A 16,709-nucleotide genomic window follows, 5' to 3' on the forward strand; every position below is an offset into this window, starting at 1 on the left:
ATTTATGGACGGCCCCTGACGACGATGTGACAAGACCTGAGGCCTTCGTGCTTTGCCCTCAGCTTGTCACTTCAGTGGTGCCACGACAGCGGAGCAACTCCGCACTAAACACACACCCGCACGCAGCGCACCCACGTAGTGTCCTGGCGGGGGGTTGCCTGGCACATCGGGTTTTAATCCGAAGGGCCCCTAAAGGGAGAGTGCCACGGTTTCCCGGTGCCAGGAGATTGGCCGACCCTCACAAGACAGGTTACATTGCGGTGCCCATAAATTGGCTTCAAATTGTATGGGCGCAGAAGGAAAAGGTTCACTGGGCCAACCGCAATAAGTTATTCACGACATTGGGAGAGGCGGAGGGTGGAATATTAGGCAAGAAGGGCAGACCAGTAGGTTAGAATTAATGAGCACAAGAGAACAATGGGTGAGCGGAGTAGCAGAACACTCCGTGGCACTCCATGTAGACGGCGCAGGTAAGCGCGCGATTGGCTGCGCAGTACAACATCACCCTGGGCCTTTGAAGTTAAGGGAATACAAAGAGTAGCCGGGGACGATTTTGAGCAGTTGTCTTCAACCTCCGGGCCATCAAGACCCACTCCCTGCCGTCCTGCCTCCTCGAGCCGCTCGCAGCATCCGTGTGATGCCAGCGAGTGCCGCTACGAGGCAGCGATAGGTAAAGTTTTCTCTCGTCTTTCTCGCTCCGACTCTCACAGCGTCCTTGTGACTCCATGCGTCCAGCTTCGAGGTACGCGGTCGGACGCCTGAGTGGCTGGGTACGTAGCAGAGTCAGGCTGAGCTCTTCTCGCGAAATATTCCCCCTCCAGGTAGTGTGTATTTGCGCCATTAAAAAACTTTAGTTCAGAGTATCGGCGCAGTGTGATTTCTGTGTGTGTGTGTGGGTAGAACATCGGCGTGGTGTCCACGATTTGTGTGTGGTGCGACTGCGCAGGGAGGGACGGTGTGCGCGAGAGAGTGAGCGCAGGGCTGTAGCGTCGGTGTGGTGTTGGTAAATTGAGGGTGCGTGTGAGGCGCACGCGTGTATTAAAACATAAGCGCTCGCGCGTGTTCACGCAACAGCAATAGCAATTGACGGCGAGGCGCGCGCGCAAATTCGCGCAGCTCTTTAGCGCTAGCCTTTGTGTGCAAGCGGATTACAGCTAAACCACCCGGAGGTGCGCGTGTATATTTATATCGCCGTTTTCTTTAGCGCTACCCTTTGTGTAAAACGAGCGCCTGCAGGGGCGCGCGCGTGCACGTAGCCGCCTTCGTATTAGTGGTGGTGTACGTGGGCGTGTGCGAGATAACCCCTGGCGGTGGTGAGCCAGCCACTTAGCTATGTCCCTCAGAGAGGGCGCTGGCGCAGGGGGACCGATCACTCGATTGGCGGGGGCCCCGCGAGAGGCGGCCGACGAAGAGGAGGGGGGAGTGGAGGGGGTGGACGTCGCGCCCTGCCCGCTGACAGGGAGCGGGGAGGCGGGCGTCGGCCCCCACACTTCCTCCGAACGTCCCCCACTCCTCGTGCTCTCTCTCCCCTTTTATATTCCTCGAGCCCCCCTTCTGGAACCTTCTTGTCCTCGTTTTTTTCCCTTTAGCTAATCCCTGCCCTTCCCCTCTAATGGATCCTCTCTGTATTCCTATTAATCCCTTTAAACGTCTGCCTCCCGACCAATCACCGTAGAGGCCTCTTTCTAACAATCGGAGACCTTTGTTTATTTTCAGATCGCCGTTAGGCTGTCTATTGGCTTTGGGGTAATTTTTCGGTCATTACACTTGTGCACCGCTGCCAACGCACGACTGACAAAATATGAAGTGCGTCAAAGAAACCTCCCATCGAGGGAGGAATTCGAGCCCGGCTATATCGATTATCGGTTCAGTTACTCAACTCATCGGATAACAAGAAAATATTTTGGGGGGAAAAAATATCATGTTCAGCCACGTGTGCCACTGGACGGGAGGTTATGGGTTGGGCTTACCTACAACATAATCACTATCAGCCGCGTCACTTTGTGCATGGCTCGTATGGGGTTTCCAGATTTCTGGAGGCCAGATGAGGGGGGTGTTATATTTTAAGGGTCACCGCATCGGCCAAAAAAATAGTAATCACAATTAGTCGGTGAGTCGACTTCGTTGACTATTTATCCCAACTACGTTTAACTTAAGCCTATGTACACATACCTCAAAACAAACACGTGCACACACATGTACATGGACACGGGTACCGGTACATGTGAAAATATCTTACCGTTTAGAGCACCGCAAAGGTTGGGCAATTCTTGGCACGGGCTTACCACTTTGCTGCGGCCTTCCAATGTATCTTGTAGTTCACCAGCGATTGTAACATTCACTTTGCATGAACGACGCTATTTAAAACTAAACAGTATTATTCACATATACTGCACGTTTGTGTACGCATGTTTATGCACACACATGTACATAGACATCTGAGACGACAGTATTCGGACATAAAATACGGCAGTAGCTGAGTGACTACTGTGTAGTTGTGCGTCCCGACCGAATTCTAAGGCTCTGAAGAATATTCTGACACCCATTAACGCCTCAACGAAAATCGCGAACAGGCGGCAGCTGGTGGCAAATACTTTTGGCTGGTGACCATCTGGGGCCTCTTCTTGCTGTCCATTCAAATTCATAGTAGTGGCCGGCAAAATGTGACGCCATTTGGTGACTCTGAAAGCCCGACCAAAAATGTGGCTTGGGGTGATGACTTTATATTAGGTATCACTGCTGTGGCCTAAATATTTTAATCTGTTCATTTTGTATTCACTCGTGAATATTTGTCTGCATACTTACGTTACAAATACACGCATCGAATTTATGGCGTGCAAAATAGGATTGTTTTCAACTGTGTGCAAATGTTGCATTAACATGTTTATGCTTATACTGTCGTAATGAATAGGGCAGAACAAAATAGGAAGGACGGGACAAAAAGTTCAAATGAGAGTGTAAAAACTGATAGAAACAATACTTTGACTAAAGGTATTCTTGGATCAGATCGTGCACGTAAACAGATCATGACATCAATTAATCAAATCGCCAGACGAAGGGGGATCGATATATGATTCCTGTAACAGTGAATGCATGCGTTAACATGTTAACTAGGGAGTTCAGCAAATTGGAAACCGAAATTCCAACTTCCATGTAAAACAAATGAAACCAACTCGCATTCTTTGCCAAAGATAAATGATCAACTACAGTTGTGTGCACATTCGTGATTATTACAATATTAGGTGAACGATGTAAATCAAAAAGGCATATGGTAGGTCACGAATAGGGTTGAATTACAAATTATGATCTATATAAAACATATAAGAGCTAAACAAGCAAATCGGCAACCTGACTGGTGTCTTGGATATGCAAATTTCATGAGCGAGCTAGGAACATTCTGTCCTGTGTTTACAAATTCAAGGTACAAAATAACATCTATATCGGAATATAACCAAATAAAAAACATATTTTGGTAATTTTTGATCGTGCATTAGGTGTTTTGTTATGATCACATCAGCATACTTTGTTGTGAATGTATGTTTTCTGGCATATATAAGGGTGTCACTTTCGTGAAAAACACAAATCGTGAAAAATCGATACACAGTTTTCAACCTTTCATGTGCAAATTTGTTGCTATTAATTTAAATTTCTCAAATCCAGAATGCATCTGAATTCTTCAAAATATCTATTTACGTTGTCCATATAGACCCAGGACCAAAACGTTATTCACCACTAATGTTATCCGTGTAGGGAAATGAAGATCAGTTCGCCAAGTTTATCGAACACTAACTACTGCAACATTGCTCCATTCCACAAGAACAGTCGACTTTCACAAGGTGAAAGCCCATGAAGACAACAAGACTCTCTTGCAAGAGTGACGTGATTCAACAAATGACAGCAAAATAGTGGAGTTCAGACCTAAATGTACAAAAGTGAAGAGGTCAACACGAGACATGGAGTCGCACAACATGATTAAACACAGATTGTCAAATGAATAAAATTGTGTAATTGAAAGTGTATAAATTTCGATTTAAAGCTTTCGTGACTGCAGGCATTCATATTCTTGGTTCTTTCGGTAAAGTCACATAGAAGGGAAATAATAAAATAATAAAAATAAAACAATAAAATTCTCATGACGTTTCGTGGTTTTCACACCTGATGATGATTGCTTGTGTTGCAATCGAAACGTTGTGAGAATTTAATTGTTTAATTTGTATTATTTTATTATTTCCCTTCTACATGACTTTACCGAAAGAACCAAGCATAAGAAAGTGTATAGTTTGTATTAATCACTGCAACATCTACTTAATACTGAGTCATCTCTGATAAACGTCTGGGCAATTCTCAATTAAAGTATATTCATCACAACATCATGGATAACTGCTCATGTGATTCCGGATGGGAATTTGCGTTCCTTTCTAAATCTAGACCACGCATAAATATTGTGTGATCATAAATAAGCCATTCCTCTGATGGGGATTGTGTGTGAGCATAGAGCACATGACAAGTCACATGCTTGCATCTTGTTTGCCAAGATCAACATTGATACAGCAAGATGTTGCGTGAGTATATAAGAGCAGAGGCACAGAGGCTTTGCGCATAATCTCAGCTGGACCAACACAGCACATGACCTATGCGTGTCGTATACGACATGCACATTGAGTGAAATGAAAATGCACCGGTGCGGGTCTTGGCTCGTGTGCTGGCTGGCGATTGTAATGAGCGTGGTGTCAAGGGAGGCATTTGCTAAGCTAAGTACGAGTTGCTTGCACATATGCAGTTTACCACACCCATTGATTTCAGTTTTGTTGTTTTAATTTTGTTTAAAGTTTATGATCGCACTTTAAAGTAAACTTCTGGGCGCCGTGACGCACAGCTGTGATCCAACGCTTGGTGGCAAGGGTCGGTGGGTCACATAAAGATTTGTGAAACTGCTAGGGCCATTAGGCTGTGTGATAGCCAGCATATTGAAACAGAGACAGTGGACTCATGAACCCATCTGTGTGCACCTTTAATACCAGATCATATGCATGGTATTTATTTTATCGCTTCAGTTTTCTCCCATATATAAAACACTTAACGAGTAATTGCTAAACATTCCAATGTAGGATGTTTAACATGTATATTTTTATTCTGAGTTTTCGTAGATATAGCGTGCCTGTGATGGGTCCAAAAATCCAATAATAAGATCGCAGTTTTGTTACGCGACTCAGACCTCTCCACAAAAGCAGCCGTTGTTTAATTGTGCTAAGTGGCTTCATGAACTAGATTTGTAATGTTCTTGCCGATAATTAGCATTATCGATGTTGCAAAGTAACTTGCATCGCCCAGCCTGTAAGAACACCCTGTGTTAAATATTCTGAGAATACAGACACCTTCAATCGTTTGTCATTGTCATTGCTAATTGATCAATATTTGCTCTTGAATAATGACATTATATGTCTAATTTTCTCTAATTAGACATTTATTGCATTGAAAAAAATGTGTAATAGACATTAAACATAGTCATTTAGACGCCAACCAATCATGACAGCAAGAAAGTGTTTTTTTTTTTACTATTGACCACATATAACATATTAGATGCTATAAAATACCACTGCATATCAAATTCGATTACGCCTAGCTTTGTTTAAAAAAAAACATACTTGATTTCATGTAAACTGATGCAGAAATGACAAAAGGAGTCAGGCAAAGAGATATGCTCTCGCCCATCCAGTAACAGTGACTATAAAATAAAATTTTGTCCGTGGAAAAAGGAGGACTGAATTTGGCAGTGGATAGATAATTTAATTGCTGATTTTGATGAAGTGGCAGGACATCGCAAAGACATCTGTGCCAGGATAGGTGTACTTTCAGGATCCATGGAGTAAGTGGCGAAGGCACGCTGGCAGCTCGCAGCAGACCTATGCACACACAGAGCTTGAAAGCTGTGAACGTATGCTGTGCCTTGCAGCTTACCGTGATGCGATGGGTGGATTATCATTCCCATCCTCCTACTCCCCCGGTGCCAACTGGATGCCCGACTCCAACGGATGGTCTGACAAGCACTACCCCGTCACCCAGATGGGTGGCTCAATCCCTGAATGCTGGCCCGGTACTCATTGCACGTACACACGCGGTAACAAACAACGATGACAGTGGTGCACACGCACAAAAACAAGTTGGCAAACATATCCAATAAGGGAGCCTATGTTCTTTAAGATACATACACGGTGTACATTATCATGCATTAACATATAGATTCATAATGTGATTCCATTCTACTTTGATTAGCACGATTGGCTCCGTTTGGTGCGAAAGAAGTTCAACATACGTACATTCAACCGATACATTTCAGTACATACATGTTTTTTAACACAGATCAATGAAATGTATCACGCCCGTAAAATGTACAAAGCTATTAGGCAATGTTAATGATGTGTGGGTGTGTTGTGTGCATACGGCTGTGTGTAGTCTGTGTATGTGATTCGGACAGATCTGAGAGTAAAATGAGATGCCTTGACGGCATGACAAAGATGCGGACGAAAATATTTCACAGCGAGTTTTAACATCTCTCCATTGCCGTCCATACGGCCAAATCGTCAAGGCGACATTCGGGGCAATTTATATTAAAAGGACGTGAATGTGGCCTCAACATAACCCCGAAATAAATGGGACACCCAATTGAACCTCACACTGAGCTCACGCACCGTCTCTCCCACATTTCACAGGCGGCTCCCTGAAGCTGACAATGACCAACGATGGGCCCGCTCTGCAGGGCTCCAGTCTCACCGTGAAGACCAAAACCATCTTCCCCCGGGCCATGTGGATCGCTGACGACGGGCAAGTGCGCTGGGCGCGCGACCTCTCCTCCCGAGGTAGGCGGTCACGGAGGGGGCCCGCTCTTTGCGATTCGCCACTGTCAATACGACTTCGGTGCGTGACTGTTCATTGATCGTGCCTCGTCTTGAGAAGTGCGCATGTTGAACTTCTTTTAGCACCGTACACAGCGGGAAGGACAACAAACTAAACACAAAAAGCAGTTCGAAAGAAATTCGTGTTCAATCTCGATGACTTAAAAGGGAATCGCTCCAATTGCTTCTTAATATCAGAAGGAAGAGCGTTCCAGACAGCAGCAGAAGCGCATCTGAAAGGGTGCGATGCGGTAACCGTCTTTGTGACGTTAAGAGGTGGACAATCAGGGTAGCCGCCCGGTGTACAAGGAGAGGGTGCTGAAGATTTCCAGACGAGGGAAGCGAGAGACCCAGAGAGAAGTAGAAAAGCAGAGACAAAGAGCAATACAGACACTTTGAGACAGTACCACGCCCCCCTTCCAAATTGTGACCACAAGAATGGTTTCCCCAGGACATGTTCTGTTGAGACATGGCCTGCTCAGTAATTATTTTAATTGGGCATGCATCCAATGATTTTGCATGTAAGGTTTTTTTTCACGTGGGAATAATTAACGCTGAATATTGATGTCGGTAGAAGGGAGATGCCACCAAGAATTGCTCTTACCTTGTAAATACAGTGCTGTATGTGCCGTGGTTGTGTGTCCCTTGGCTTCGTGTAATTATTTGTTAAATTAGAGAGAGAGACTTTCAAGTGACTTTCATGAGCGCCACCTCCCTACCCCGCGCGACACGTGCGCAGGGCGTATGCGAGTCATCGCTCGGCGGCGCGTGGCCTTCGCCCTGGGCGACTCCCCGGACTGCAAGCAGAACAATAACAACAACAACAACTGGGGCCCGTGGCCTCCAGACCGGAACGGCAACAACTCGTACCCCATCTATCCCGACGGAATGCTCATGCCCCAGCCCCGCGAACACTACAAGCAGCGCGAGTTTGTCTACGTCTGGCACACGCAAGGTGCGCGCACGCGCGCGCGCACTGGATGGCAACACCAACACTTTTTGTCCACTCTTGTATCAGATCGAACCTCATGCTGTCTGCCTCCTCTTGGTGTCCTGGGACCTGTTTGTGGAGGGCCCTGGGACCAGAGGCGTATTAAAAACTTCCCAAGGGTTGGCATTGGCGGGGGTAGTCCTGAAATTTAAAGATAAAAAAAAATGACTCAATGTTAATAAACAACAACAATGAACGCATTTACAATTGTAAGTATCACTAAAATACACATTTTTTTCGGTATCTCAAGGGTATAGAGGGTGGGAGTACATTTGACCTCACTTCCTCGCCTCACCGACTCCCCGAGGAATCTCCACTGGCTGGGACTCGTGTGGTGAAGCCACCACCATCACCACCACCACCCCTTCGAGGGGGCCCTGGCTGTCCGGACTGTGCCGGGTATCCCTGGGGCCCGTTATCTCTCCCCCACGTTTTCCATCCTCTAAGCTGCTCGCCTCCCCCAATCCCCCTTGTGCCCCATGTTTTGTAAAGCCTCTTCAGATGCGATTGCATTTAGATGCCGTATGCATTCATTTGTTATCGTTTTTCCAGTTTTGTGCCTTTTATTGGAGCAAATAATTCTCCCATCAGAAATGTATTCAAATAAAGTTCATCGCTACGCTCCTGCTTTCCAAGCGTCTTGAAGTGCATTCACATTTGGACCTAATATACCGGTAAATGTGTTGTATTTAATTTAATTGCACTGACGGTTCCTAAAGCTTAAGTAGATGGCTCTTACCAATATCATCTGCCAACTAAGCAGCTGTTATTCAACATGCCTGGTTCTGATGATGAGATCCGGTTCCGAGTTTTCCTATTTAAACAAATGCTGCTGGAAGATGTTTTTTTCCCCCGACCAGAATGTCTGTAGTCTGATGGGATTGGAAAAAAGCACGTTATCGTTTCGTGGAGGCGTGGGATTTTCTCTGGGTTTTTTGTACCATTGAATTGATTCAAACAGTGTTGCGTCTCCAGTGGTGTAGCTCTGGTGTGTGCAGGCAGTTCAATTGCATCAGGGCTCGTGGGCTGAAATGGCTCAGACACTGGGCTACGAAGAACGGCGAAGGCTCCATGCCAACCACGCCCACTCTGTCGATTGTGCCTGAGCGCAGGCAACTACTACCAGACAATGGGGGGCACGGACGCGAGCGTGGAGCTCAAGACGGCCACCATGGACGTGGGGACGTTCCAAATACGAGTGTTGGTGTACCACGAGGGCTCGCAGGCTGGCAGGTTCTGTCCGCTGGCCAACGTCTCCAGCACCTACACAATCACCGGTAACCCCGGAGCGTGCATCTGCCCAGGCCATTATTATTACTCCAGGCCGACTTTCATCATTGCCATCAGTCGGGATCTTTCCACTGCTGAGCACACAATTTGCTGGGATTTAATACTGTGGTACAAGTAGCATATACCGCTGTCCACTGGGGAAACAAATGTGAATGGTTTAAGTTGTGAATCTTTGATGTGATAATTTATAGATGAGACTGCAAGGTGGTCATGAGCTAAATCGGTTTGGACCATTGCATCTTGCCCTCTTGCATTCGTGGTGAATTTTCTATTGGTACTTCCGTTTCCTCCCACATACAATCAAACTTTTATTCATGGAATTGGCATCTCAAATCTCCCAATGTAGCAGGACCCTCATAAAATATAGCTTTAGTTCTCATTGAGCATTAGTGTAGGTTTATCTTTATTTTGTAACGTACGTTATTTTTTGTGCTGATGCCCTGCGCTTGCAGACGAGGTGCAGCTGAGCATCAACGTGTCTCAATCTGGAGACCGCAATCCCAAGGACAACATGTTCCTGGTGGGCAAAGAGGTCAAGCTCAAGGCCACGCCGTACGACCCCACCGGGTATCTGCGCAGCAGCAATGTCACTTACACGTGGGACTTTGGGGACGGCACGGTGAAATCGGTGCCTGGCGAGAATGGCAGCGACAAGGAGCACGCGAACCCAACAGGCCACACGTACGCCACGGCCGGCACCTTCCGCGTCTCCGTGGAGGTGCAGGCCGTCATCCCGACGCCCTGCGAGCTTCTCAACGCCACCGTCCTGCCTGACTCCGCGCCAAAGAAATTCTACTCGGCTGAGATTCGTGAGGAAATTGAACTATTTTAATCATGAATATTGATGAGATTGTGTGCAAAAAAAATCATTATAATTGTTGCTATTATGCTTATCCAGGAAAGCCCCACTGAGTCTCAGGATTTTGCCGTCAGGGGAATGTTGCTATGTGTAATCCCATTTGAGTAACTTTGCAGGTCAATTTTCAGCAATGGGATGTTCGGCCAAAACCAGTTAATGAGTTTTTGTAGCTATTAAAGGAAACCGAATAGCCCGGAGGAAACAAACGCAGAGCAGGGGGAGAGCCGACAAACTCTGCACATTATGGGACCCGAGTTGGGAATTTAACCCAAGTCCCTTTTTGCAGTGAGGCACGAGTGTGAACATTGTGCCACTCTGCCACGCTATAATGACAATAGAAACCCGATTTTATTCCAGAGCAAGATATTAGTGGTGCAGGCTCAACTCCGATTGCAATTTTTGTATCAAATAAAACTATACCCCAAAAATAGATGAAAACTAATTGGAGATTTAAAGTAATTCAGGCCATGCAGGTCTCTATTACAATATAATGTATATCAGTCCACTTTTTTTCTATATAAAGAAGGGAATAATAGGGCCATGCGTCAGGAGGGATCCGTGTCTTTCAACTTGGAAGCTAATTTGCTCGCCGACGAGTTTATTCCCAGCCGCTCGTCTTCCACAGAGGCCGTGGAAGAGCTCGGAGAGACCGCGTTCCGCGACCGCCAGGTCAGTTGGCTCGTGCCAACGGGCGTGGCCACCACGGCCTCGCCATCCCTCTGCCAAGTGGTGAAGCGTGGCAGGGCCACCACCAGTGTCATGGTCGTGGGTGAGTCACGCGACGAGACCCACCTCACCCGCACGCGGCACGGCACGACGGCTTCCTTCTGAGCTCGTACAAGCACGACACGAACACGAACGTTTTGGAGCTATAACCATTATCATCGGCAAACGGTGGCAGACTTGTGCCAGAAGTTTGCGAAGCCAGTAGCCTCCATAAAGAGGCTTTATAGGAATAGAGATAGATCATCATTATCATCAGCGATTTTGAGCTCTCACCCCAATGGTAGAACCCTGGCTCAACCGCCTTCCATCTCATCCCATCGTGCTCCCCGACCCTTCAGCTCATAACTCCACACCACGGTTCTTGAGCCATGACTGGGCAAGCATAGTCGGCGTGGTTTCATGTTTTAGGGGCCGTCCATAAATGACGTCACGCACCTATGGGGGGGGGGGGGTCAGACATTTGTGACGATGAGTGACGAGGGGGGGGGGGGGTTGAGAAATGTGACGTCACATCAAAATGCGCAACTTTAAATAAATATAGACAACACGTTCTACTTGATTAAATATACTTTTTTATAAATGTTTTCTCCTACAACATCAGGGTGCAGCTCCACATTAAATACGCACTACAATGACAATAGTTTACAGCGATTTGAAGCATTTTTTTGGGGGGGGGGGGCAGAGCTTTGTGACGTCATATTTGAGGGGGGGGGGTCTGACTTTTTGTGACGCCGTGTGACTAGGGGGGGGGGTCAAAAATCGTCCAAAATCGCGTGACGTCATTTATGGACGGCCTCTTAGATCACACCACCGCCCGGTGCAGTTTGACATCGTGACCAGGGTGGGTTTGAAATTTAATCACTTTTTACTCAGCTTCGTTCCTTTTTATGGTTGCATTGTTGTTCCATTTTTACAATTCACGGAGCTATTTTGAACACATTGTTCCCGAGGTTTCCCGTCCTTGTTGGGCTGTCACCTCGTTATAATGTCCATGTGTGCATGTGTGTGCATTTATTAAATCATTCATTTTATTAGATTTGTATGGGCATGCAAACACAGAGGCCAGTGGGGGAACACGTCCCACTACTTTTGAACGTGAGAGCAAGACAACATTCGTTGGGTCTTTCGGTAAAGGCACGTAGATAGGTACAAATTTAATATTTATTATTTTATTAATTTGCACCTATCTACGTGACTTTACCGAAAGACCTAAAGAATATGAATTCCTGCAGTCACGAAAGCTTTAAGTCAAGAAAGCCATATGTTGCGCGATTCAATTTAAAACTCTTCATGGGCCGCTCCCTTTGGTTTATCAACATGAGCCCATCCCTACCCCCCCCCCCCCCCCGTGACTAGTTGCTGATTCAGGATATTTATTTTGTCACTGTTAGGCGACATTTTTGAACTCTATATAAAGTGTGTCCCATACAAATCAGCATTTTTATTTGATAAGAGCGTTATTGTAATTTCATTTTGTGTTCATTTGATTACAACAGATGTGATTATAGTTAATTTGTGCATAGCCGGCTGAGTGGCAATGTTGTTAGGAAGCACAGCTTGCAATTATTAGGTTGCAAATTGAAATCCTGGCAGAGGTACAACATTGTCCTTCGTCCCCCCAGGGTCAACAGTGAGTGTCCGATAGACATACTCGGTTCTATTATGAGAATGCAGAATTTCCACCATTTATTCGTGGCTGTAAACGGGCTATGCACATTACACCACTCTCGTTTAGGCAAAAACACCACAAAGTTTCAAAATAACACCGATAATACCCTTTATCCAGGAAAGCCTCATTGAGTCTCAAGACTAATTGTTTTTTTTTGGGAGTTTCTTGCTTGCCATATATCGTCGGCAATGCAAGTTCAGTAAGTTATATTCTTGTGTGTCTCTCCCCGCTCAGAGGGCATCAAGAAATTACAGGTGGTGCAGACGGTCAAGTCAACGAACTCCTCCAGTGGCCTGGACATATTAATCACCTGTGAAGGCAGGTCGGTCACTCAGTCCTTATGATGTTTGTGTATACGTATGTACTCGGGAGTGGAAGCAGAATTCGCCTGCTTTAGCTTGGCTCCACATGGCTCAGTGATTACGGGGATTGTACAGTTGTAAGTGTTTGACACATGGCTTAATGCAATTTAGAACTTTACGGTGACCCTGCCCTATGATTGAAACCAGCAAGCCTCTGCTAATTGGTGCCATGTTGGATTGTTTTTAAAGACTTATAAGCGTATGCGTTACTTGACTATGTGCCCACCTTCATCTTCATAGCTTTTCTGGAACATTATAATCGACGTCAGTCGTTGACTCAGTCATGATTGTTCATTACATGGAGGGTGATGGTGTTTTGTAGAGTACATCACACAGTGTTCTGTACCACGAGTAGAATATATGACACGTGCTTCTGGGCTAATGGTATGGGAGGCAATAGAAGAATGCCGACCTTACCTATGTAAGCATTCCAACATGTTTTTGATCACATGGTCAGTGCGTCACTGACCCTTCGATGATTGAGGAGCGGACAGCAAAAAATTAAAGCAATGCACGCATGACGAATACTTATTTATATCTTCACAAACGCGGATTGTCCCAGCCTCGCGGATAATCAAGAGTACAGGATGTGATTATGCAAGGCACAGACTGCCACCTCTTCACCCATTTTCCTCCTTTTTAAATCCTTTATATTAAGTTCGCTTGCTTGCTTAGGGCCGTGCAAATCTTTCGGTCGTTTTTTAACCCACTTCCCGTGATCCAATCGAGCTGACATTTTCCACACAGACTCGTTGTGAGTGACAATTAATGTTCGTGAAAAAAATGTTCCAAAATTTTACACTTTTTAGGACAAAAATATTATATTTAATTACCAATTGCTTAATGGTGCAATGCAATCATCTGACCCATAGGTGGCAGCCATCTCAAGCCAGAGGACGAGAGGACTCTAGCCGCCACGCATATGAAGGATTTATAGTGAAAAACTTAGTTTTTACGGGTTATACTTATTCTCCTCCCTCCTTCATCCCACCGGCGTGGCCGCCCCCAATCCGGCACAGCATTCCCACCGAGGTGTGCACCGTGATCGCGGATGAGCTGTGCCTGGAGATCCACAGCAGCTCGTGCGTCCTCTTCCATCTGCCCTACACCTCGTGCGCGCTCACTCTGCACCAGGAGTTCAACACGTCCGGCGTCTACTGCGTCAACATCACGGCCTACGACGACGTGGGCGTTTCGGCCACCAGTACCAAGCTGCTCGTCGCTGTTCAGCCAGGTGTGCGTGTGTGCGTGCGTCTTGTTGATGTGGGGGAGCGATGGCCCGTTGCGCTACGAACCCGGTGAACCGAGTTCGTTTGCCGTTCACGGCCAATTATCTTAACTGGTTCCGGACTATTATCTTCACTGGTTTTGGGCCTCCCCGAGGTCGACTCAGCCTCAAATGTGTACCCGGTGCGGTGTGTACACATCGCCACTGGGGAGACAAAGGCGGTCGGCATGGTGCTCGCAGACCCATCCTCTCGTGTACGGTGCTGGCCTTCATAGGTGTTCGTTAACAGCACTTGCCCCAACAGTCTGTTAAGTCTATACGGGGGATCTTTGTCTTAGTGTTGTTGTTTTTGATTGGGGGAAAGGTAGCAGCACAGTGTTTAGTACACTGCGCTAAGAATATGTTGACTTGAGTTAAATTTAAACCGCCATCGTCAGCAGCGAATATTTGAATTAGTCATGCCCTTCCTAAGTCGACTCAGCCTTAAATGAGTATGGTACCTAGTGTGGCGTGTAAACACTAGCACTGGGGATAAAGGTGGCTTGACGTGGTGCTCACCACATCATCCCCGCATGTGCTGTGCCTGCCTTTAGAGGTGCTCGCTAACAGCATTTTCGTGGGCTGAGTTCACACAAGCCGTTACATTATACTGCTATTGATTTTGTGAATATCTGTATCTCTCCAATAATAACTGAAAACCGCCAAAGCAATACAAATATGAACAATGCACCAAACATCACTTAAAGAAACTTAACAAATAATAAAGTACGTTGTTATTTTTTTTTACGTGAGAGTTAGGATCTTGGATGCGTCGGAATCGTGTGTGGCGTGTGTGCGCAATGGGCAATGTGTGTGTAGCGTGTGAGAGGGGGTCAAACCCGCGTGACGTGTGAGGCTCGCTGGCCCTGCGAGTGTGGAGCAGCGCTGGTTGGTGAGAGATCGCACGTGTTCCCCGTGCAGAGCCCAACTCACGGTACAGGCAAACGGTGGGACCTGCGCTCTTGGCTGGAGGGGCGCTGCCCATGGTGCTGGTCATTTTGGCCGTGTTCGCCTACAAGTAAGGACGTGTACATTCACGACAAAAAAAAACGTGTGTGCATTCACCTCTTGTTGTGCTATTTAGGGGTATGTGCAAACCCAAAAACGAGACGGCTCTGGTAGCTACACGCCTAGGTTATGTGTACCGGGATGTCCCACATGAATGTCGAGCGTTTTATTCCGCACTCTCGCACTTGAGTGATATTATTGCATTGACATTTTATAGGATTTGCATTGCAACAGAAACAACAATGACCCACATCACACTCATGTTAGAGAGCCTGGGGCACACACGCTTTCGTGTGTCGCTACTGGAGAGCTGTGTTTTAATTGTGTCTTTTTTTTCACAAACAACGAAACACATTTATCAATAACATGCACCGCCCTACAAGGAAAAGTATATAATAGGTGATATTTTGGGCAATTGCCCTTATTTATAGCACGTAAATATCACTTAAATAGATTAGAAAGGCTTCTCTAAAGCGTTGACTATTATATAGCTTTACACATGGGTCAGGAATTTAACTCAGGTCACCATTAATTCCACTCACCATCAGTAACCAATTCAGATGAGATACAGGGCTTGTTTCAGTATGCACATGCTACCCTGGATGCCAATATCATACAGAGCGGCGTTTGGTGAGTGAATTGTTTTACTATGGGTCGGGTAACCCATGCTGCTTTAAGGGCAAAGCTGCAATAAATGATCAATTATGCGCATGGCACAATGATGCCCGTGTTGGATTTACACTCAAACACGGGACCGATCCTCATCGGATCTCATCTCCCAAGGGCTTAATTATTCACGGAATATTTTCCCGGTCGCTCGTCGACTGGAATGGACACGCGACTCGTCGCTGCAGCCCTAAACGAGACCTATTCTGGATGTTGTGTGACAGGTGTTTAAATATTTTCCGGGCCAATGCCATTCTGCTGCACATCCCTCTGACGTGCGTTTTCCGGTTGTACCAACTGTTGTTGGGCATGAGCAGCTCACATTCCTTTCAATTCCGAAGCAAGCTCCCAGCACGTGGAGCGAAATCTTAGGACGCCATGCCGAGCAATACGTGGTTTAACCCCAAAACGCATCGGAGAGCCAAAGCCCTGTCTTCTCCGTGCAGGCGGCGCCAACGACGCAACTCGACGATGCTGCCCTGCAAGGTCAGGGCATACATGGCTCCGAGCAGTGCTCACTTCATCACGCAGACGGGCCGCGTGGCCGGCAGGAAAGCGTTGGCTGAGAACAATCCGCTGCTGGACGCGTATCGCCTCCGCCTCGTGTGACCGCGCTTGGATCTCCTCGTCCGTGTGGGTGGGGGGGGCAGACCGGACGTTTCTTGTTCTTTGGTTCTTTGGGTAAAGTCACGTCGATAGAAAAAAAAAGTGAATAAAATTAACAAAAAATCATAAAAATCATAAAAGCACTAATGTAGACTGTAGCCTGATTCTTAATTGGAGTGAGTGTACTGGCAGTCTATAATGTAGACTGTAGCCTGGTTATTAAGCTGAGTGAGTGTACTGGCAATCTATAATGTAGACTGTAGCCTGGTTATTAAGTTTGGTGAGTGTACTGCTAGTCTATAATGTAGATTGTAGCAATGGTTCTCAATCGGAGTGAGTGTACTGGTAGTCTATAATGTAGACTGTAGCCTG

The 16,709-nt window shown here is 46.5% G+C and overlaps 1 protein-coding gene across 1 annotated transcript in view; it reads left to right on the forward strand.

Annotated features, from left to right (window-relative positions):
• Positions 1–16,357, forward strand: part of LOC144934330 (transmembrane glycoprotein NMB-like) — a 56,511-nt gene extending 40,154 nt beyond the window's left edge. The window contains exons 2-11 of the mRNA XM_078860012.1: positions 5,954–6,094; positions 6,711–6,857; positions 7,633–7,848; positions 8,997–9,161; positions 9,627–9,983; positions 10,659–10,802; positions 12,663–12,750; positions 13,810–14,024; positions 14,979–15,075; positions 16,178–16,357. Of these exons, the coding sequence (XP_078716138.1) occupies positions 5,968–6,094; positions 6,711–6,857; positions 7,633–7,848; positions 8,997–9,161; positions 9,627–9,983; positions 10,659–10,802; positions 12,663–12,750; positions 13,810–14,024; positions 14,979–15,075; positions 16,178–16,340 (1,719 nt within the window). The 5' untranslated portion in view covers positions 5,954–5,967 and the 3' untranslated portion in view covers positions 16,341–16,357. The remainder of the gene's footprint in view (positions 1–5,953; positions 6,095–6,710; positions 6,858–7,632; positions 7,849–8,996; positions 9,162–9,626; positions 9,984–10,658; positions 10,803–12,662; positions 12,751–13,809; positions 14,025–14,978; positions 15,076–16,177) is intronic.
• The last annotated feature ends 352 nt before the right edge of the window (positions 16,358–16,709 follow it).

This window comes from Lampetra fluviatilis, chromosome 10 (assembly GCF_964198595.1).
Source record: "Lampetra fluviatilis chromosome 10, kcLamFluv1.1, whole genome shotgun sequence".
Classification (NCBI taxonomy): domain Eukaryota; kingdom Metazoa; phylum Chordata; class Hyperoartia; order Petromyzontiformes; family Petromyzontidae; genus Lampetra; species Lampetra fluviatilis.